The following is a 25,113-nucleotide window of genomic DNA, read 5'->3' as shown; positions in this document are numbered from 1 at the left end:
GCCAGTCAGAAAAGTCAACAGCTGCTCTTTTTTTCTGCTGTTGATCATGAAGAGTGATGCACAGTCTCTGCTCATCTGTTCTCATCATAAATAAATAAGTGCTTGTCATGTAGATTCATTATTAAAAATGAAAATGTGAGCAAAAATAAAAGCTATTAAATATGTTATAATTAAAAAATGAAGATTAAAATGACAGTTAATAATGATTATGACAGTCAAAACGAGTCGTTGAATCATTCTCTTAACCATTTCATTCAGATGGATCAATGATTCGTTTAAGAGCAAAGAAAGTGACTGTTTTTTATGAGTGTGTCATTGAATCATTCACTGATTTGCTTAATTTAATTAAAATTAATTTAGTAACTGAACGCCAGTGCGATGCTCAGAGACATGCATTGGTTCTCTTGTGGCTTTGGATTTATTTTGTTTTCTGAAATAGACAAAAAACGATAATATTGTGTCGCTTAAAATGTGACTTAACATGTAAAACCCACTAAAACTTGTGACCTGTGCTGGAAAAATGAATCACAATGAGCAAAAGATTTAGAGTAGACTGAAGTTGGGCTCGGGGTGTTGTGCTGAGAGATGTTTTTCATGCATTGATTTATTTGTGGTGGCCCGTCACAATATCAAAACTGACCGCCACAAATTGATTTTCCAAAAGGCTTTGAGCATACATGAATAAACATGAGCACTGCATGTTTCCAAATCAAAACCTGGCACTGCATCTCTGCAGGAAACCGACCGTCTTCAGAAAATGTTGGATATCAAGTTAATTTCATCTTGCCTGTGATGTCTGATAAAGCAGCGTTTGTGAGCGGAGCTCTGCTTTGTGTAGCTATAGCTGTTAACTGGAAACCTCTATCTCTGCTGCTACAAAAGCACCTCCTGCTGGCAGAGAATGAGTTTGCATGTTCAGTATGCACGTCTGATTTACACAGCAAATGCATTTAGTTTGTTATCAGTAATAATGTACTCTACAGGGACTTCTTTGCAGAATTCTACCAGAAATCAAGTTTGGGCTACAAAAGCATGCATGTTCATGTTTATTTTGTTGCCGTTCATAGAAACCATCTATGATGTTACACAACAGATGTTTTTCCCAGCATTTCCCCAAATGTTCATTTAAAACATATAGCCTACTGATGTACTGTAATTCTGTCTCTACAGTATGTGCTAGAAGTGAGTAGAGAAGAGGGTACTCCTCTCATAAAATGTACAAATAAAGATCATTTTAGATGTTTAACCCTTGTGGGTTGTTGGGGACGTTTTCGTCCACTAGGGGGTAAAGTTGAGTCTTATTTTGGCCACAGCTTTCTCTGTGTTTGAGCTAATGGATTGATTTTTGGTGACGAATCTTATTTTGACCCATATTTTGGGGAAATGCTTTGAAATTTTTCAAAAACTCAACGGTACACTCTGGGCAAATTCACTACCCTTTCGAGTTGTTCGTGGATGAAAACATCCACTCAATTAAACTGCTGTAAAAATGTACCAGATAAATATTTTTTTCATTTTTTTTTGCATAACTCTATTAATCAACCTCAGTCCTGATCAAAACTACCAAATGTTTAGAAAAATTCCAAGATTTTAACTTTTTAATTAACCAAATTCATAAATGATGTCACTGATTTGGGAAAAAAAACACACAAGATTACATATTTTCAATATAAGAAGTGATTGTGGACTGGATATTTTTTTACCTTTTATCACAGTCTTGGGCATGTCAAAGATTAGTAACAAAATTGGCTTTGATGCATTGTTAGTTTTTGTGCAGCATTAGATTAAAATTTTTTCTCCCTAATTAGTTGTTGGTGGCTGTTTTTGCCCCATTGATTCCATTATAATGACATTTGATTGCAAAGCCATGACACCATATAATCATGCATTCTTGATTGTTTGTGGTTTTCCCTTTTGGGAAGAGGTAAAAAAAATATTTTTACAGTTGATCACTAGGTGGGACCATTAACCCTTTAGATAGGCCTGTGCAAAAAAAGGCTTAGTTTCTGGCTTGTATATGGAGTTAAATGGAGTATAATAGCAAATTATAGTGTGTGTGTGTGTGTGTGTGTGTGTGTGTGTGTGTGTGTGAGAGAGAGAGAGAAAGAGAGGCTGTGAGAGAGACCTTTGTGCACTTACCTTGATGTACAGTATCGGAAAAAATCCAAATATACACCTCAGCTCTCAGAACTACATGGAGTAAACAATAAAAAAAGAAGTGTGTTTATGCACATGCTGCCTTTTGATGGTGAAAAGTACAGATGGCCTATATGTGAAATGCTCATCTTTTCTTGATGGTAAAGCCAGTTTAAAACCTTAAAATCCTGTAAAAAAATCTACTTTGCATTAAATTTGTGAACATAATGTATTATGAACCCAAATGCAATACCAACTTCAAATAAGCTGCAGCTCGCTGAAGGGGTCAAGCTGCATAATCATTTCTAAAACTTTGGTACAAGTTGCTTGCTGCTCTTCTCACCATTAAATGACCAGCACGATGCCATGCAAGTGTTTAAATCCATGTACTTTGCTTTTGTTTAGTCTATTCCCTTGTTAAGTCTGATGTCACGTAGCAGCGCTTCCGTGTCCAAACGCTCTATCAGTTACCACGAGAAAACAACAAAAGGTGCTAATATAAACTCACAATGTGATAGAATACTAGCGAAAAAGTTATAATCTTAAACTTTAACTCCATACCAGTCCCTGATAGCCAGACAATGAAAATCTAAATATAAAAAAAATATATACAAATTATTTGTGTTTGGGACACTGTGAGCACGGAGACTGTAGTGTATACCCTAAGTTTGAAAGCGTTTAGCTTAAATTATCAATATGAATAAACAGTGCTCATAAACGGCTGCTGAGTTCATATTGTCAAGTGAAGCGAGTTGAGGCCTGGGCCCGGAAACAGCGCTTCTTACTTCATCACTTAACAACTGAATACTTTCACCACCATTAAAAGGCAGCAGGTGCATAAATACACTTTTGTTTACTCCATGTAGTTCTGAGAGCTGAGGTGTACATTTTGATTTTCTGAAATACATCAAGGTAAGTGTGCAAAGGTCTCTCTCACACACTTGGTCTCTCTCTTTCTCACACACACACATACACACTCAATATAATTTGCTGTTATACTCCATATAGCTTCATATACAAGTCAGAAACTAAGCTTTTTTTTGCACAGGCCTATCTAAAGGGTTAATGGTCCCACCTAGTGATCAACTGTAAAAATAACAAATTTTACCTCTTCCCAACAGGGAAAACCACCAACAATCAAGAATCTCTCACACACACAAACACTATAATTTGCTGTTATACTCCATATAACTCCATATACAAGCCAGAAACTAAGCCTTTTTTTGCACAGGCCTATCTAAAGGGTTAATGGTCCCACCTAGTGATCAACTGTAAAAATAACAAATTTTACCTCTTCCCAAAAGGCAAACCACAAACAATCAAGAATGCGTGATTATATGGTGTCATGGCTTTGCAATCAAAAAATGTCGTTATAATGTAAGTCAATGGGGCAAAAACAGCCACCAACAACTAATTAGGGAGAAAAAATGTAAATCTAATGCTGCACAAAAACTAAAAATGCATCAAAGCCAATGTTGCTACTAATCTTTGACATGCCCAAGACTGTTATAAAAAGTTAAAAAAAAAAATCCAGCCACAATTACTTTTATATTGAAAATATGTAATTTTGTGTGTTTTTTCCCCCCAAATCAGTGACATAATTTATGAACTTGGCAATTAAAGATTTAAATTCTTGGATTTTTTTTAAACATTTGGTAGTTTTGATCAGGACTGAAGTTGATTAACAGATTTATGCAAAAAAAAATTGAAAAAAAATATGAATCTGATAAATTTTTACAGCAGTCAGTTTAATTGAGTGGATGTTTTCATCCACGAACAACTCGAAAGGGTAGGGAATTTGAACAATCCAAAAGGGTTAATTACTATTTAGAGCATTGGGATCGCTAGACGAGGGCTTAATTAACTCATTTTGGAATCTGAAATGCAACCAAAAGCTTCCAAATCTTCCTTTTTTATTTTTTTTTCTTAGCTCAAAATTAGCTTGTGTGCATTCAGACTCATTTTTCCAGCACAGTTCATAATCAGATTACTAATCAGATATCCAAAATATGGATACCATTGGAAAGCTTGGAGTCTGAGCTTTACAATGCATGTAGCCACTTTGATTAACTACAAAGTAGTGAAAAACTATTTAATTTACAAAATGTTTTTTGTGCCATGTACTCTGTCAAAAACATACAGCTCTCACAGAGTAGAGTAAAACACATCATTTTTTGGGACTTTGACTAAACCAGAGTGAGGCATTACTTTAATTTCAAACCTGTCAAGGGCTAAGAGAAGAGCTACTTTGGTTCCTAATGCGGTAACTTTTGATTCATTCATGATATCACAACAAAAGTGAATACACATACAGCACATATATAGGGAACATCACCCATATATCACCATACATCACCCATTTCATTTCTTTTGCAAGATATGAATAAGAATATGAATATTTTCTTTTGACCACACTAATTTTCCTTCCATTTTCTCAGCAGGAGAATGTCCAAATGTAAAGTTTAATATAGAAAGATTTCTATCGAACGACACCTCCCTTTAGACTCTCCTTGCGATGGTCTTGGAGTTCTGAGTCATTATTTTTCAGCATGTCACACAGAAAACATCAGCTTTTTAAATGTCTTCAGGGAGTCAAAAAGGCCTCTTTTGTTCTAAAATGCTGTAACTTTTGGATATTTAATGCTATCGCCAGCACAAAACCTGAAACAGATGCAGCTAACATGCTGGGGAACCTATTTCCCTCCTAGCTTATTTCTGTCCTGAGATATATGTATTGAATGTCAAATAAGACTCATATGAAAAACGTTTTCCTCACACTATCATCAGCGGTTTCTCAGCAGGAGAATGTCCAGATGAGTCTGTTTTTTTTTTCGCCAAAAGTACAAAAGTGAATCAAATTGTTGTATCAAATAATAGCAACCTTTTGTTTGTTTGTCACTCAGAACAACGACACCTTCAGGGCTTAAAGGGTTAATATCATCTTGTGTATTGAACTGTTGAAAATGTGCATTCATGCTTAATAATGTCAGTTTGTGCATAGTTACACAGTTCTGATGTTTTTGATAGCGTTGATGTCAGTGTAATGAGATGTGAGTTTGGTTTGAGTGTTTGGTGTTCAGTTAGATGATGGTTCTGGTGATGACAGAGCTGTAGCTGTGACTGTGTTGTGCTGAATGTGGTGACCGCTGTGTGTTCGGCCCTCTCTCAGATTGGAGTGGCGTTTTATGAGATGCTTCAGGCTGTGGACCAGCACAGTAAACACCTGGCCTATATGGACCCCATCTGTGACTTCCTGTACCACATCAAATACATGTTTACTGGGGACAGCGTCAAGGACCAGGTAACACGCACACACACACACACACGCTCACTCTCTCTCTCTCACACACACACACACACACTCACTCACGCGCACACACACACACACACACACACACTCACACACATGCGCACACACACACACGCACGCACACGCACACACACACACACACTCACACACACATACATACACACTCTCTCACACACACACACACACACTCTCTCTCTCACACACACACACTCTCTCTCTCACACACACACTCTCTCTCTCACACACACACACACACACACTCACACACACGCTCTTGTGGATTCACAGCTGTAAGCATGAACACTGAGGGTGGAGCAGGTCTCAAATCTAATGGGGAACACTTTATTTTAACGTGACGTTCACACTTTGCATGTACTTGCTATATTAATAGCTATAAATATTAATAACCCCAACTCTAACTCTGTGGTAAGTAAATGTAGTTAATTATTATTACTCAAGACTTGTGTTAATTACACTTTTACAATGTCACCTTAAAATAGTGTAACCTGTGGTAAGTCCTTTTATTAAAACAAAAGAAACAAAGGATTTAAATGGAATAATAAAAAAGAAGGGAAGATAATAATAAAACAACTAAAGTCTGTTGTAAAGTTGGCCTAGATTTTTGTGCTCCCTCAGATTCCAGATTTATAATAGTTGTATCTCAGACAAATATTGTCCTCCGTACAAACCACACATCAATGGAGAGATCATTTATTCAGCTTCAGATGATGTATAAATTTCCATTTTGATAAATTGACCCTTATAATAAATAATAATACAATAAATATCGGCCAATAATTGATGCGCATCTCATCGGTAAAGCTGGTTCTCTAATCAGGTGTGGTTTCACAGAGCAGCTGGGTGTTTGTGAGCCTCTGGTTTGCGTGTGTTGTTTGCTTCTCTCTCAGAGAAGAGCTCCACTCATCGGATCACATGTTACTAAATCTGCCCTCCAGCTCACATACTATCCATCCTGAGTAGTGTTTGATATCAGAAATAGAGTGTCCCAAATCATAGTATGAAGAAATGAGTAACCAGAAGATTTGTGAATGGTTTAACTATTTCTGCTGGAAATTCAAAGTGCAGATCTGTGCACACGCTAACAGCTAATATTACCCAAAATGATCTCTTATTCAATAAGGAGTTCAAAAATAACAGTAAACACATTTATAATGGTCCACAAGATTTCTGTCTCAAATAAATGCTGTTCTTCTGTGAATCCTGAAAAATTTAATGTATCAGAGTTTCCACAAAAATATTGTTTTCTTCATTGATAATAATCAGAAATGCTTCTTTAGCATATTATCATGATTTCTGAAGATCATGTGACACTGAAGACTGCAGGAATGATGCTGAAAATACAGCGGAGCATCATAGGAATAAATTACACTTTAACACAGATTCACACAGAAAACATGTTATTAACTGTAGTAATATGTTACCATTTTTACTTTTACTGTGTTTTTGAGCTTGTAAACAAGCTGGCTTCTTTCAAAATGTTTTTTTTTTTATATATGTACCGTCCCCAGACTTTTAAACAGTACAGAACCACGGATCATGTAAAAAGACTGATCTAAACATACAGTATTGTTCAAAATAATAGCAGTACAATGTGACTAACCAGAATAATCAAGGTTTTTCGTATATTTTTTTATTGCTACGTGGCAAACAAGTTACCAGTAGGTTCAGTAGATTCTCAGAAAACAAATGAGACCCAGCATTCATGATATGCACGCTCTTAAGGCTGTGCAATTGGGCAATTAGTTGAATTAGTTGAAAGGGGTGTGTTCAAAAAAATAGCAGTGTGGCATTCAATCACTGAGGTCATCAATTTTGTGAAGAAACAGGTGTGAATCAGGTGGCCCCTATTTAAAGATGAAGCCAACACTTGTTGAACATGCATTTGAAAGCTGAGGAAAATGGGTCGTTCAAGACATTGTTCAGAAGAACAGCGTACTTTGATTAAAAAGTTGATTAGAGAGGGGAAAACCTATAAAGAGGTGCAAAAAATGATAGGCTGTTCAGCTAAAATGATCTCCAATGCCTTAAAATGGAGAGCAAAACCAGAGAGACGTGGAAGAAAACGGAAGACAACCATCAAAATGGATAGAAGAATAACCAGAATGGCAAAGGCTCAGCCAATGATCACCTCCAGGATGATCAAAGACAGTCTGGAGTTACCTGTAAGTACTGTGACAGTTAGAAGACGTCTGTGTGAAGCTAATCTATTTTCAAGAATCCCCCGCAAAGTCCCTCTGTTAAAAAAAAGGCATGTGCAGAAGAGGTTACAATTTGCCAAAGAACACATCAACTGGCCTAAAGAGAAATGGAGGAACATTTTGTGGACTGATGAGAGTAAAATTGTTCTTTTTGGGTCCAAGGGCCACAGGCAGTTTGTGAGACGACCCCCAAACTCTGAATTCAAGCCACAGTACACAGTGAAGACAGTGAAGCATGGAGGTGCAAGCATCATGATATGGGCATGTTTCTCCTACTATGGTGTTGGGCCTATTTATCGCATACCAGGGATCATGGATCAGTTTGCATATGTTAAAATACTTGAAGAGGTCATGTTGCCCTATGCTGAAGAGGACATGCCCTTGAAATGGTTGTTTCAACAAGACAATGACCCAAAACACACTAGTAAACGGGCAAAGTCTTGGTTCCAAACCAACAAAATTAATGTTATGGAGTGGCCAGCCCAATCTCCAGACCTTAATCCAATTGAGAACTTGTGGGGTGATATCAAAAATGCTGTTTCTGAAGCAAAACCAAGAAATGTGAATGAATTGTGGAATGTTGTTAAAGAATCATGGAGTGGAATAACAGCTGAGAGGTGCCACAAGTTGGTTGACTCCATGCCACACAGATGTCAAGCAGTTTTAAAAAACTGTGGTCATACAACTAAATATTAGTTTAGTGATTCACAGGATTGCTAAATCCCAGAAAAAAAAAATGTTTGTACAAAATAGTTTTGAGTTTGTACAGTCAAAGGTAGACACTGCTATTTTTTTGAACACACCCCTTTCAACTAATTGCCCAATTGCACAGCCTTAAGAGCGTGCATATCATGAATGCTGGGTCTTGTTTGTTTTCTGACAATCTACTGAACCTACTGGTAACTTGTTTGCCACGTAGCAATAAAAAATATACTAAAAACCTTGATTATTCTGGTTAGTCACATTGTACTGCTATTATTTTGAACAATACTGTAATTCGAAGTGTAATGAGATGATTGACTATGAAAGTCACGTGACTGGGAGATCGGCGCTCTGCTTCATTTCTGTCTAATATGATTGTGAAGGAAGGTGGCCAGGGCTGATGTGTGTGTGTGTGTGTGTGTGTGTGTGTGTGTGTGTGTGTGTGTGTGCGCACGCAGGTGGAGAGGATCATCTGTTCTCTGAGGCCGGCGATGTGTCTCCGTCTGCGCTTCATCACTCACATCAGTAAGATGGAGCCTGCGGCGGCAGCGTCCTCCGTCCCTCCGTCCAGCAGCGTCTCGTCCCCTGCGGCTCCCAGCATCCCTCTGTCTGTGGCCCAGTGAGCTCTGGACACAGTATGAAGATCATGTGACTTGACCTGTGCTTTACGAGCGAGGCTTTGATTCCATTTAAAAACCAGCACAATCTTCTAGCGCCTGCCTTATTTTCATGGAGCAATGACCCTGAAGGGGTGTTGTGTTTATTATCAAGATTTTTCCTGGAGCCTTTAGCTTGGACTTTGGTAGAGTAGTTTTTTTTCATCTCTTTTTTTTTTTATTTTGTGTGTGTGTGTGTATTAAAGAGTAATCATGTGGTAACCAAACTTATGCCTGTGCTTTTGTTTCTATCCTTTTATGTGTCTGTTAGACACACTATCATAGTATGTGAATCTACATCATAAATACTTTATGGCATGATATGACACTTAAATAAAAAGCCTGGTTTATGTTAATAGATTACAATACTTTTCCCATCACCATATATTGATCAAATAACAATCTATAAAGGTGCAAAACGTGTTTACTTACACGTATTTGAGAATCGAGGTATTTCCTGATATATTAAGCATGTTTGGAATTGTTTTGAATCAAAAGGAAAAATACATAAAACATAAGACTATAACAGTTATACAGTGCTGTCATAGCTGCTGTGTCACATGACAACCATGACTTATACCCCCCCCCCCCTCCAAATGTGCCCCCTCAAAAATCATGAATGCATGATGCCCCTGGAGGACAGACTCCGTGAAGGCTGAGCAGAACTGTTTCAGCAGCTCCTGTGGCAGGTTAAACTTCCTCAGCTGGTGAAGGAAGTCCACCTTTTTAACAATGGAGTCAATGTGAATGTCCCACTTCAGGTCCTGAGAGATAGTGGTGCCCAGGAACCTGAATGACTCCACTGCAGTCACAGTGCTGTTCATGATGGTGAGTGGGGGGAGTGCAGGGGGGTTTCTCCTGAAGTCCACGATCATCTCCACTGTTTTGAGCGTGTTCAGCTCCAGGTTGTTAAGACTGCACCAGACAGACAGCTCTTTTACCTCCTGTCTGTAAGCAGACTCGTCACCGTCCTGAATGAGGCCGATGAGTGTGGTGTCGTCTGCAAACTTCAGGAGCTTGACAGAGGGGTCCTTAGATGTGCAGTCGTTAGTGTACAGGGAGAAGAGCAGTGGGGAGAGAACGCAGCCCTGGGGAGCTCCGGTGCTGATTGTACGGGTGCTGGATGTAAGTTTTCCCAGCCTCACTAGCTGCTGCCTGTCTGTCAGGAAGCTGGTGATCCACTGACAGATGGAGGTGGGCATGGAGAAACCCTCCACCTTCCCCAGCTCCACCTGTAAAGATCTGCTCTGGGGTGATCATGTATGATATGGGGGTTATTCATATGTTATATGTGCAGCAGCAGTATTTACTCCATGCTCACAGCAGCGTGTTGTGGATGTACTGGCAGTATCAAGTCTTAGCAGATCTATTCCTCCAAGACCAAACACGTTAATATTGCAATGTATATTACAATGCCAATCACTCTGAGAGTTGTCATGATAGAAATATATAAGTGCTGTCAAACAATTAATCGTGTCCAAAATAAAGGTTTTTGTTTACATAATATGTGTGTGTGCTGGGTATATCTATTCTGAATATATAAATACACACACATGCATGTATATATTTAAGAAAATTATGTTTATATATAATATAAATTATGCGAAACATGCAAAACAGTTTGATGGCCATTATTGTTCTCAGGTACATCAGAAGTTAATGCTGGTCTGTCTGGAGGAGGACTGGAGGAATCAGAGCGTGACTGAAGCGTGGAGTGCTTGTGTTTCTGAAGCTCTGTTAATGTAATGCACATTACTGAAACACCTGAGCATTTACAGCATGCTTACATAACTCATAATGGAGAGCTTGTGCTTTACTCAGTCAATGGAAGTGTTAAAAGGATCAGATGTTAAGATCACCTCTTTATAGCTTCATGTTTTATGCAGAAAGTGCTGTCAAGCACTCAACGGGCGTTAGGACACGCTGGCTAACTAATTTCCACTGCATCTGGTTTTTGTCATGTGCGTGAGGTTTGAGCTCTTACAGTCATGTGACGTATATCTGCTCCCCTCACACTTCACAATACTGAATTTACCTGCAGAAGAAGATCAGTCAATGTTCAGCTGTTTGTTTTTGGTGTCATGTAAACCAGCCAACTTCTTAAAACATTAAACCTCTATCGATGGAAATTAAAAACTGAACCAGACACATTTTGACACATTTCCAAATGTATTCATAGTAGAAGAGATGTCATTATGATATTGCAATTGACATTTTACTGTTGTTGAATAAATGGTCATGTTTTTCTGTCAGTAAATGAGGCAGATATTTCCATGACATCACTGAGCACATGAACAAATCACGTGTTTCTTTTATAAACTGAGGAATTTGAATGAGATGTTGATATAAAGTGAAGCAACATCATAACATCATAATTTGGCCTTCAAATATTTCAGGATCTTTAACAGTGCAGCAGATACTGACATAAAATGATCAATATACAGTATATCTCTACTAGTCTGTTTTTGTAAAATGAGATTAAAATGATCCAAACATATAATGCAATGATAATCGAGAAATGTAGAAATTCAATTTAAGTTTATTTGTATAGCACTTTTTACGATACAGATTGCTGCAAAGGAACTTTACAGAAAATTAAGTTTCTACAATATTTAGTAGTAGCTTATCAGTGGTGACTGTGAGTTTATGTACATATGGCAGAAATGAACAGTAAAAACAATTAAAGACGTAATCAAACAGACAATGAACACTATTAAAGGCACAATATGTAATTTTTCGCCACTAGAGGGAGGTATTAAAATTAAAAAAAGATCATGTAGCATAGTTTGATGATGCAGTGACTGCGTGTGGAAACAGGTAGGGGTGCGCAGTAAATGTCGGCCAATGATTAATGTGCATCTCATCAGTAAAGCTGGTTCTCTAATCAGCGGTAAATATCATCAGGTGCTTGATTTCACATAGAGCAGCTGTTACTACACAGAGCCGTTGTTAACTGAGAAGATGCGCAAATCCAGCGGCCTGGTGAGGTCTGAATAATCAGTTACAAACCTTCTATAATATCCCGCCAGAACTGTCTCACCTCCTTTTTGGTCTTGGTTCTCATACAGTTCACAACTCCTGCCACCTTACCAGATACCTGACCTCCACACGCCCAACGCACACTTCTTCAGGCTAATCGTTAGCCCGGTCCCTCTCAGTACTCGTAGGACAGCCCGCAGATATGCCATATGACGCTGCCAATCCTGACTGGAGGTGATGATGATGTCACCCAAACAGGAAGTGGCATAGGCAGTATGCAGTCAGGGGGTTCTGTCCATGACACGCTGAAAAGTGGCTGGCGCTCCGAACAACCCGAAAGGAAGCGTAACAAATTGTTGTAATCAAAATGGCGTTTTCTTTGGCTTAGTCTCAGTATGGTGCTGGATGAAAGTTCAAGTTCAAGAGTGCAGTTTCACATCCACGCTGTGAAACTGCATTACCGTCTGCTGACACTGCATTCCAAGTCATGCAAGTTCAACTTACTTATCTCTTTTGGATTGATGTTATTTTGCCAAAAGCAGTTCCAAAATGTCCAATGTGACTGTGGTGTAAATGTCCAGTTTCAACATCACTGTACTCTGATGATAAGTAATAAATAATGTGACATACAACCAGCTTTATTTTAAAGGGGTCATTGGATGCCCATTTTCCACGAGTTGATATGATTCTTTAGGGACTTAATGAAAAGTCTGTAACATAGTTTGGTTAAAATTTCTCAATAGTAGCGTAAAAAACACCCTTTTTACCCTGTGGAAAAACAGCTCTTTTCAGAGCAACCTGAATTGTTGCATGTTCCTTTAAATGCTAATGAGCTCTGCTTACCCCGCCCCTCTCTTCCGTGGGGTGATGAGCCGTCCTGTTTACATTAGCCGCATTTAGCTGCATTTAGCCGTGAAACTTGCTAAGTAGCACATTATAAGGAAAGACAATTTGCTAAGATTAAAAAAAGAAATCCTTAGACTCGCTTCATCTGTTGGTGTTGCTGGATCATGAATGATTTGTGTGAACATAGATGCATTTAGGTAGATGGGGGGTGCATTCCCTTCAGAAATAAACATAATCTACTGCATTTTCAGCTGCTCAGATGTCAGGAGTAAATGACAACTGCTATGTTCATTATTACATCCAACAACAAAGCACCTCAATCTCTTAGGAGTCATTCTTGTCTACATCTGCTCCAGCGGTGAAACAATGGAGGTCTGATGACAGTTACTCAGGGTGGTGTCACCAGTGTCAATCAAAAACCGTGGGAGGGGCCTGTCTGTGTGACGTCACACAGCCAAGAGTCTGAGATCAGCTTGATTTGAAAGAGGATATTTTTAGAGATTAAAAAAATACCACTGGGTGGATATTTATCATTATAGGCTGGTTGTGTACACACACTCTCAACACACATTTATCTTCAAACAACATGTAAAAGTGAGTTTTGCATCCAATTAACCCTTTAAAGGTGCAGTCACACTTTGAACGTGCAAAATTATTTCGGACGCCGCTGCGAATATGGGCGGGAGCAAAATATAACGGTTTCCCCTCAGTTATCACAACATGGGTTAATCTGTGCTTTTACTGTGTCTTTGGTGACGGCGTCGAAAGCGTCTTATTATATTGTACTCTTTCTCTATAAATATATACACACTAAACAATAAAAAAATATAGAACGTGTTCTCATTCAAATGTGCCATCTGTTCCTGTTTCCATTGACACTGCGAACCATGCAGCTTCTTTTTTTTATTATCTTTTAAATATGAATGATATAAAATAGGATGCTGCGCTTTGTCTAAAATTAGCACTTCATTTTTTAAATTTCTGTACAGAGAGGTCACACAGTGACGTATCGATCATCTACTGGTCACACGACTTCATGTGATGCGAATTCGCAGGTCAAAGTTCACCAAACTTGAACTTTCGAACGCAGCGAAATGGGAAAATTTTCGCATGAGCCTGCATTTCCGGTCTGACGCATTCGTATGCGTATGAATGGAAATCAATGAAACGAAAAGTGCAGTATGACCACCCCTTAAGAAATAGACACAAAAACTCTTATTTACCCTGTTTGCATCTAGTGTTACACATTTTTCCTGTGTTAATGTATTTTTTCTGCTTTACATCTTTAACACTTTGTCTTGTAATTCCCGTTATTTCCCTTGTCTTCTACCATTATATTTAGTGTTTTCATGTGCAATTATAAACTGCATTTGAAGCAAATTACTCCATAACCATCAGGTTTTTCAGGGAATGAATCAGCTTGTCATCTGCAGTGAGAGGAGCTTGTGAAATGTCATACAATTCTGCAGATTACAGAATTAGTTTGGTTATAGTTAGGGCCAATGTTATACATTTGTGCACTTACCTTTTTATGTTTATGGATTATTTATTTTTGTTTAATTAAAATGACAACCTTAGAAAAAATTTATATTCTAAAATATATTTGAAATACATTTATTTAATCCAAAGTATACATTAATATGGTGAGTAAAATTAGTGTTGAACACAGCATTTTTCTCAGTAGATATATTTCTAAAGCTGCTGTTGAGATTAAAGTTTCACCAGATGTTGGTAACAATTCAAGTAATTAATACATACAAATAAAACAATACCAATAAGTTCAGAAATGAAGTTCTGCGTAATAAAGTAGACTGACCCAGGGATAAAGTATTGAACACATGAAGAAAGAGAGGCGCAGAAAGCCAGTAATTCAGTCAGTAATTAGAAAGCAGTGGAAATTAATATTAGCTGCTTCAGTCTCAACACCTAAAGTACCAGGATGTTGAAGATGAAACAAGACAATGATCTCAAACACAGCCAAGGAAACTCTCGACTGGTTTCAGAGAAAGAAAGTGTATCCAAACTTGAATACAATAGAAAATAAGAACTAAATATATCTACAGAGAATTTTTTTTTTTTTTTTTTTTTACTAAGGAAGCCATATAAAAACTGAGTTTTCTATAAAACTCCATGAACATGATTTAAATGACATGACTTTAAGGTTAGGTTTAAGATGACACATAGCTGGTGAAGGCTGCTAGCACACATCTAGGACTGGGTTAATCAAGACGTTTAGTCATCTTTCCTCTTATTGTTATTATGAGCTGCCTTGAGTTATTTAGTCTTTTCATAAACTTCTTGTTTTGCAGTATGCCATATGGATAGTTATATTTAGCGTTTTTAGTACCACTCCTCACTGAAAGAGAGTTTTTGGCAGTGCTTCATAACTGTGAGCAGTTGGTTTTTGACAAGCGAATGATTGTAGAGAAATGTCTCCACAGACGAGGCAGTGCTGGGCCATACGCACAGCTCAACGAGCCTCCAGGGTCCCGCGGCTCCTTTAACACTGATTTGTGGGATTTAATGATCCCCCTGTGGATGCTGAGAGGTTTGCCGTGGCGCTCCAGTGTTTATTGTTACTGCTGCTGGTTTATGGGCGAGCTGTTAAGTGGACATTTGTGAACATGATGGTGAAATGTTTACAGAGCTGAACCGACTGATGCTGAGTCACACAACACTGCTATTAACAACATTAGTCCTGAAGAGAGAGCTCCAGGCCTCGGGTGGAGAGCCCGATTACTGTCCGGGCCTATGCAAGTAACTGTAGGGCACTAAACACAACTACTGTTTTAACCACAGTATTGTTATAACTGCTAATGTTCAGACTGGAGAGTTTGTTATAGTCCTGGGGCCTCATTTATGAAACCTGTTTGATGTCTATTGCCACATCAGAGACTAAGCAGCATTCATATTTTACAGTGTTAGAGCAGGTATTTATGAATGTAAAGGTAGGGTAGACGATTTCAGAGAGGCTAGATATAGCAAGCTAACAACCCGCTTTGCATGTGTAGATGATAACACAAAAGACCATTTTACAAAAATAAATATATAAGCAAACAAGTAACTAGCTTTTAAGTGCAGGGATTATGGGTGTAGCATATGGCCATGCAAAACAAATGCTTAATAAATACTAATAAACAGAGAATATGTTAATAATAAGCATTCTTGTTAAACAACTAGTTAATAGTGAGAATGGGTCCCTTTACTATAGTGTTACTGAAAGTCTTTCATTCAGGTGTGATTTTATTGATTTTGATTGCTTCTTTCACATCATGTTGGTGATGATGGGTGTTTGTGTGAAGGAGCACTGGTTTTCTGGAGGCAGCGCAGTTCAAATGACTAACAATATGACACAAGTGGAGTCCTGCTGCTGTTCTCAAGAGCTCTCAGGAGATCTCTGGCTCCTGTGAGTAAATAAACGCGCCGCCAGCACTGATCGAATGCATTCAGAAGAGCTGCCTGTGATAATGGCCTGGTTAGGTCTCCATGGAGACGAGATCAGCATCATGTGAATGCTTTACAGTGACTACAGTGCAATGATGTGTGAGGAGCTTCTCCTGACAGTACTGTACTGTGACTGTTAGGATCCAACTATGATGTGTTTAAGAAAGAAGTGTCATTTCTGTGCTGCTACACTGATAAAAGTAATTACAAAGAAACAGCCTTGGGGGGAAACCTTCGTAAAACCTTTTTAAATAATCTTTGTTTTTTGTTTTTTTTTCAAAAATGGGCAACACTTTAGAATACTGTTCCAACATTAATGAAAGTAAGTGAAGATCACAGTAACCCACTAGTAATGATTTAAGTGTTATCAGACCTAGCAAAGTGGATACTAACCAGAACCTTACAAAAAACGATTCAAAAAAGTTTACAGTGATTTCAGTAATCAATAGGGATTTATCATGATATTCACTTTAGAATACTGATCCAAAAAATGTGTAATTCCTTCTAAAAGATTTGGTACTTGAGTCATTACTAGTGGGTTACCATGACCTTCACTTTAGAATTAATGATAAATTCAGCATTCTTCATATTAATTATGAACCTGTATACAGTACATGTTCTTCATCAATTTCTCAGTTTGTCCAGCTCTTGGAAGAGTCCTGGTAGTTTCATACTTCTCGTATTAAGAGTAACAGAGACTACTGAACATGCTTCTATGACCCTTCAGTGCAGCTCACTCTTTTTCTGAACTCTTCTCTAGATGTGTGACTTAACACACACCTGCTTCTGAGCTCGATGAGCAGTTCTTTTGACCTCAGGACTTGGTTGTTGCTCTGATATGCATTTTCAGATGTTAGACCTTTTATCAAGATGTGTGTGCCATCCCAAATCATACACATTCAACTGAATTTGCCACAAATTAACTTCACCCGAAATGTAGTTTAATCTACAAGCAATATGAATTTAAATTGTCCCAAATACTTATGCAATGGAATCATGTTTATATATATATATATATATATATATATATATATATATATATATATATATATATATATAAATTTGCAAAGAGGTAAAAAAAACTGTTTTTTGTTTTGTTTTTTGCTTTACCAATATGCTGAATGGAGTGTAGATTAATATGGAAAAATTGTCATTTAAAGCAGTTTAACATAAGGCAGCAACATAACAAATGTAAACAGATGGAATGTAAACCCACAATTTACGTGATTGAAAGAGCATGAATAACAACTTAATTTCTCGAGGCTGAGAAAAGAAAACAACGCTGCAAACAACAGGCAAATGCCTCTATCACTGATTCCCATGTTCATGGAGTGAATATTTTTGCATGGCTTTTTAAAAATGCCACTGTTTTCACTGTTTTCAGTGCTTATACACAGAGTCTTCCATCAGAACAGGAGGTGAAGGATATGTTTTATTAGAAACAGGACGAAGCCCTCAGGACAGCTACATGTGGCAACAAAATGTTGCTGCTGGGTGATTTCAATGCAAGAGTAGGAAAAAATAGCGACATTTGGAATGGAATAATTAACTTTTGAATAATTAAAAGATGCAGCAGTTGAATTAATTTGTATAAGCTCAAAAAAAGAAATCAGTACTGGCTTGATGAAAATTCCACACATATTTACACCCTACTTGAAAAAACAGTGCAGTGCCCACAATGCCTACCTTAAAAATATTGTTTCTGAACCATTAAATCAGGTCTGCCATGAACAGAGAAAATAAATACAACAGACCTTGTGGCAACTGCAGAATCAATGGTGTTTTTTTTTTGTTTTTTTTTTACAATACAAGGTGAAGGCCAAGATCTCACTCTTTATTCCCTTTGGGAACAGCTGACGAGATGACCTTCAGTAAGGATCAAGCAGGCATTGTTCAAAGATGGGGAAACTTTTTCAAGTCTATTAGACTAGAAGGCATCACTTGATCTGTCAATACTGGAGGAATTACCAACTCTTCCAAGCATAAAGTTGTTTTATGAAGTGTATGCTGCAACAAAGGAACTGAAATCCCCCTGGACCTTATTGTATTCCTGCTGAGCTCCTGAAGGAAAGAGGTCCATCCATCAGTTCATTACCTTAATGTGGCAGCAAGAAAAAAATATTCCCCAACAGTGGAAGGATGCAAATATTGCCACAATTTATAAAAACAGTGGCAATTTATTCAGCTGTGAAAATTGGAAGGCGATCTCACTCCTTTAAGCTGCAGGCCAAGTTCTGGCAAAGGTCATGCTCCATTGACTTGTCAATACTATTTCTGAAAATCTATTGCCAAAATCTCAAAGTGATTTCAGAGCAGGTCGAAGTACAGTGGATATGATATCTACAGCAATCACAACTCCAAGATTCTGGGTTGGCACAGACCATGAACAGTTCTGTCTTAGCAAGATTTAATTGAAGGTGATGGTGCTTCATCCAGCTAGAAATGTCTGTCAGACAGACTGCAATGTGAACAGCTACCATCTGATTATCTGGATGGAATGAGAAGTAGAGCTGAGTGTCATCAGCATAGCAGTGATAAGAAAAATCATGTTTGTGAATGACAGATCCTAATGATAACATGTAGATGAAGAAGAGAAGTGGTCCAAGCACTGAGCCCTGAGGAACCCCAGTAGCAAGAAGTTGTGACTTAAAAACCTCACTCCTCTAAAACACCCTGAAGGATCTGTCTGAGAGGTTAGACTTGAACCACTGGAGTGCAGTTCCTGAGATGCCCATCTTTATTAGGGTGGACAGGAGAATCTGGGGGTGAACTGTGTCAGAAACAGCAGACAGATCCAGGAAGATGAGTACTAAAGATTTGTAACCTGCTCTTGGCAATCTCAGGGTTTCAGTAACTGAGAGCAGGAGAGTTGAGTGGCTTTTTAAAATAAATTGTGCATATTGTGCCTTTATTCACCCCTGGAGCCATGCAAGGCACATTTTATTGTGGATGCACACACTTTATTTCACATCTTCTGAACCGTTGACAACCAACACCTGGTTAAAGGCTTGGAGGGGCCAGGAGAATTTTTTATGTAACTTTGATTGGATTCCTCTGAAAAAAGAAAGTCACATAGGATGCTTTGAGGGTGAGTAAAACAAAGGCTACTTTTAATTTTTGGGTGAACTAACCCTTTAACCGTACTAAACATGAAAAACAGTGTCAGTGTTGCTTTCAGTTAAAATTACAACTTTGGTTTTACCTCTAAAACAGTTCTCTAATGTGTTCATGGTTTTACTGGTCTCTACCCTCGATTGACTTAACTGAAGGAAATGAACCAGAGAAGATTTTTATGTTTTGTTTTTATAGATTTTTAAGAAGGTAGAGCAACATGTGACATCATCACCACAGACCAATGACAATTTGAAAGTCTAAACAGAGCACAATTTCCCAACAAACTTTGTTTTGACCTAATTTTTTTTTTTTAAATTTATTTCACACCAGTTTATTCTTCAGTGTCAGTTGAAGTATGCAAAGAAAATTCCCATACTGTGTGCAAGAACATTCAAAATAGTCAAAGCAGTTCAAGAATGAACCCTGCGTGAGTGAGTGTGTTTGGGCAGGTGTCTGGTACATCATGATGCAACTCTTGCATGTCAAATGAGAAGCGAGTGTTGAGACAGTCAGCAGCTGCTTGAGCCCGGTGAGCTCGTCCACAGGAGATGAGCTGAGGGACAGCAGAGAACAGATCCATCTATTCATTCATGATGAATCTGTGTTAATCCTTTACAGAAACGTTTAGCACGTGTCAACCGAATGCAGCAATTTACACGAGAAAGGCTTGATCTCATTCATGAAGGAGGCCTGGCTGACTGCATTCTGATAATGATGACAGCTTTGTTCTGCATGAGGACAGTAATTCGAGGTCAACGGGCCAGACAGAGGAACTGTAACTATGAGTTAATGGGTTTAAAGTCAATGTGTGCTTGTCAGATATTGGGCGACTGCTTTGTTAGATGTTAACGTCACCAAAGACAATTGTTCTGTAATGACTGTCAGACTCGCTCTATTTGTTCTTCTACATCTCTGTCTCTCATTATGAGCAGTGAGTCAGACTAAAACACATGGATGGCATGATATACAGTGAGGTAAATTATGCAGCTTTATATACTCTCAATAGCTTCACTAATGCACTCTGACAAGAAACATTGCTTTGTTCAGGACTCACACTGTGGGCCAAAGGATTTTAGGACTTTTGAGTTTAAGATATTTAGTCAGTCTAATGTTACAGTAGAATAATATCAGCTGTTTGGAAAACTAACTCTGTGCTGTTTTCTCAGGCTCTCCTTTAGTATCCAAAACTGGATCACTTGATAGTATCAAATACCTTGAATACACTGAATCAGAAACCACGACAAAAGTAAATCACGACAGGATGTCCATTACAGTGATGTTTACCAAAATGAACCGTGGTTTTAGTACAAATAAAATAAAAACCATGGTTACCATAGTTAAACAATGGTAACCACAGATGGCCTATGTGTGAGCAAATGAACAACAAATGTTCTATGTTTTGGGGGTGAACTATCTCTTTAACATACATACCAGCTTGACATCTGTGCTTTGAATTCCTCTGGCACACCTGCCCTTTGACCTCCACTGTAAGTGCATTACCGAGAGCAGGACTGGTGTTTGTGTTCATGCAGTGGAAGTGGTTTGCAGCAGTAGTCCATCGAGCTTGTATTGAGCAGAGCATGTGTTGTATCTGCACTGTCAGACGTCAGAGATGAAGCTTTTCTCTCTTGGACATCATCCTGTGTAATTACCAGCACATGAACACAGCAGCTACTCTTCCCACATCGCACTCGCTGCCCAATGGATCTCCTCACAGCTTTGCAGAAGCAGCAGTAATTCAATGACAGATTGATTTGATAGTTATTATGAACAAGACATCCTGATTTGCAGTTTTTTTTAATGTAGCCTGTGTGTTTGGTAACAGAGTAATGCAGCAGTTTCCCAGCAGTCACAAACAAACCCAGCACCAGGAAAATATGAGCTTTAACACATTCAAGTTTCTCCTCATGAATAACTGCAAACAAATACAATCATCAGAGGACATGAAGGGTGTAGATTCAGCTCATCTGTGTGCATGTTTGCAGTTATTCCTGCAGTAAAGATGGAGCTGGGGAAATACCCTTTAGAAATCTGGCATGGTGAGATAGTAAAATATTTACACCGCTGGTTGTTGCTTTGGTATTCAGACACATTTTTGTTAAGGTTACAAATGCCTTGAAAAGGAAAGGAAAACGGTGTCTGAAATCTATGACCATGTTTCCAACTTCACTGCAGTAAAATACTGAATTAATTACTAAAAACATATTTGTCTCTTTAGATTTTTAAGTGCAGCTTTGCTATTGCGTAGTTTTGTCCATTACAATAAAGTGTAACATTCCTTAAATGTGTGACACCTAGTGAAAAAAATTTATTTCAATTTGATGTTTAACTTTTATTTCTTGCAGTATATTTTGTAGCAGTACAAACTGTAGACAAACATGCCCCCAAATATGGAGGTCATCAGAAATGCTTGGTATGTACTGGAAATATCCATCCGTCCTGAATGTGTCCTGGACCATGTGAAGCTCCGCCTACTCGCCAGTCAATCAAATATTCCCAGTGAAGAGCAGCTTTCAAAGAAATTACAATTACAATTACAATTACAAACGCTCGGTGGAAACACAGCGTGAGATGGATCTTAATATTGGTAGTAATATGTTCTCCAGAACAACCTGACATCGAACTTACATCTTCGTTCAAAGGTGGAACCATAAATGTATCAGAATTCAACTGTGAATCACATTGAATATTAGAATCAATGGGTTCATGATGCTGACAGAGGGCAGATACTCATTAATGCATCAGTATGTGTTTATGTCAGCTGTGATTATGATTAGATATTTTCACACTTGTCCCAAGCTCTCATCAGCGTCACCCTGGGAAAGGAGCAGACACACCTGCACCTGCTCATCACGGGCTGAGAGGCCACACCTGCGCCCCATCAGCCGCTGATCTCATAAACCCCGCAAACGGGCACAGAGGTGGGAGATGTCTCCGCAAGACTTGGCTAACTTTGTCTTTTCCTTTGCCCATAGAGAGCAGCGTGTGACCGCCAGCCCCAACGCCACTGGAGAGCACGGACCCACACTGCACCAGCGTACTGACAAGCCAAGATGGGGAGCACCGAGCACCAAACCGCCTCACAGCAACGCCTTTCACCTCCCCTTGTATCAAAAAATCCACCCTTCGGGGGAACTTACCTTCATCCTCAAGTCGTGTCCTACTTCACCCCACCACACTGGTGGAGAATGCGGGCAGGACAGTGAAAAGGACACCTACGACCCATCCCCACACCGCGGGCTGCGATTGGACTGGTTTGGATTGTTGTTTTTTTTTGTTTTTTTTTCACGTTCATTACAAATTATAGAGCACATGGCCTCCTGGCAGAGGGAAACCGAAACATGAGTTGGCCACGCTCTGCCTTGCCACAGCCCCGCAAACTCCACCTGACCCCCGTGTCCAGGCAACCCAGCTGGTGCCTAGGATGACTGCACATGATGATGTGACAATGTACCTTCAGATGTTTGAGACCGTAGCCACACGGGAGGCGTGGCCCAGGGAAGAATGGGCATGCATCGTTGCACCCCTGCTCACGGGAGAGGCTCAGTGAGTTTACTGCGCCTCCCCCGGAACAAAGCACCTCCTACGAGGACCTACGGAAGCAGATCCTGAAGGACGGATGGGGTTGTCTCCGATCAGCGCTGCCCAGCTGTTCAATGAGTGGACCTTCAACCCACAGCAGCTGGCCTGGGCCCAAGCCTCTAGCTTCTCCTGTCTGGCTCAACACTGGTTGCTAACCAGGGATCCCACCATACACCAAGTAGTGGAGCGTGTTGTGGTCGGCCGCCTCCTATGTGCTCTTCCCCGCCTACTACGTCAGGCCACCGGCATGCGGAACCCGTCCAACGTGGACGAACTCGTCAAGGCCATAGAGCTGGTGGAGTCCACCCAACAACGGGAGGTAGGGGAGAGAGCACCATCGTTTCCCTGAAGGGTGGTCCAGGAGCTGCGCAAGCCGGAGGTGTTACAACCCTGGCTCTAGGGATGCAACATAAAGGACACAAAAAGTATGCCAATCAAAATAAGTTTATTTTAATAACAAAAGGGGGAAAAAAAAGGACTGGAGAAACAGAAACACTGCTACCGCAGTGTTGGCTGCAAAACGAGAGAGAGCAAGAGCATGTGTCCTAGATTTAAAGTGGCTCCCTTCAGGTGGATCCAATTAACCTGTTAATTGCAGGAGAGTGACCAGGGAAACTGCAATGAAACACAGATTAAAACACTCCCACATAACACTCCCACCCTTAAAACATTGCTATAGAATAACCTATGGCAAAGTCAACAAGTACATAAACGACGGACAAACACCAGCACTTACGACCTTGATAGAGCATCCGCCAAAACGTTATCCTTCCCACGGATGTGGCAGACTGTAAGATCATATCCCTGCAAAAACAGGCTCCATCGCATTAAGCGCTGGTTGTTTGTCACCAAACTTTACCTTATGGGTCAAGATAAACTCATCTGCTAAGATTGCAGCTTGTTCTAAAGTCACTGCCTTCTGCTCATTCAAATAAACAGAAACAACCTCAGGCAGACATTTTTTTAAATTCCTCAAGCAAAATGAGTTGGCGAAAGTTGTTCCTTACTTTCCACCTTCTGAGATGCACACCACCGTTTAAACAGATTCTCCTTCTGTTTTGCAAATTCAACATAAGTGTCGTGAGCAAACTTTGTACAACTTCGAAAGCGCTGGCGGTAAGCTTCAGGTACCAGCTCATATGCCTTCAAAATAGCTGTTTTAACCTCATCATAATTAGCACTCTTCTCAAGACTTAGAGCGGAATAAGCTTCCTGAGCTCTTCCCACCAAGATACTTTGTAAAAGCAAAGTCCACATAGTTCTAGGCCACTTTGACGTGGTTGCCACCCGTTCAAAATGAGAAAAATATCTCTCAACATCTTTCTCAGAAAAAGGAGGTACTAACTTAATATGTCTACCAACATCAAACGGAGAGGTATCACCTCTTTGAGTTAAAGCAGCAGCTTTAAATTCCAACTCTTTAAGAGCCAGTTCATGTGCTAGATGCATTTCCTTCTCTCTTATTTTTATATTAACATCTAGCTGCTTCTCCTGAATAGCTAGCTCTCTGAGCCTAAGCTCAATTGCAGCTTCAGACAAAGGAGCAGTCATGTATTGTGGGGAAACCTGCTTAACCTTTAAGACACCATTGTCAATCAAAACCCTTCTAATGACTTCCTTCACACTATCCTTCAGTCGCTTCTCACTACTTGTGATGGGAATATCATAATGAAGACAACTGCAAAAGTTGATCCTTTATAAAAAACTCAAGTAACTCTTCTGAAGGTTCCTTTAGGAAGTCTTCTAAAGAAGCCATTACTAACTCAACACTAACTACCCTTACGTAGTAACTACTTCCTACACCGAAGTTCAACCAACACAACAGGTCCAATAGCACACAGCTACAAAAGTAACAAATAGCAGCAAAAATACTCAAACAAAGCTTTTAAAGCTTTCAACAACAGTAGAACTAACCCAAACACAGAAGATTACTTACCCCAAGCAATCACAAATATCTAAAGGCGATATACTGGGCATTAGTCTACACTAAAGTCCACAGAGGAACTTCTCACAAACACTGCTAACACTCTAAAGTTAGGATCATGGACCAACTAAACACAAAAGTGCCTCAAAATGCTTAACTCACCTAACTTACACATCCCTCTTCCAATACAAAGTGAGCATG

The 25,113-nt window shown here is 39.2% G+C and overlaps 1 protein-coding gene across 4 annotated transcripts in view; it reads left to right on the top strand.

Moving 5' to 3' along the window:
• The window catches only part of LOC113037698 (mediator of RNA polymerase II transcription subunit 23), a 53,001-nt gene extending 43,747 nt beyond the window's left edge, over window positions 1–9,254 (top strand). For all 4 annotated transcript variants that reach the window (XM_026195031.1, XM_026195029.1, XM_026195030.1 and 1 more), the window contains 2 exons: window positions 5,306–5,437; window positions 8,826–9,254. In XM_026195031.1, coding sequence (XP_026050816.1) covers window positions 5,306–5,437; window positions 8,826–8,990 — 297 coding nt within the window. In that variant the 3' untranslated portion in view covers window positions 8,991–9,254. The remainder of the gene's footprint in view (window positions 1–5,305; window positions 5,438–8,825) is intronic.
• The last annotated feature ends 15,859 nt before the right edge of the window (window positions 9,255–25,113 follow it).

Source organism: Carassius auratus, chromosome 20 (genome assembly GCF_003368295.1).
Source record: "Carassius auratus strain Wakin chromosome 20, ASM336829v1, whole genome shotgun sequence".
Taxonomy (NCBI): Eukaryota; Metazoa; Chordata; class Actinopteri; order Cypriniformes; family Cyprinidae; genus Carassius; species Carassius auratus.
Note: the sequence above shows the minus strand (reverse complement) of the source record. Positions and strands in the feature narration are given on the sequence as shown.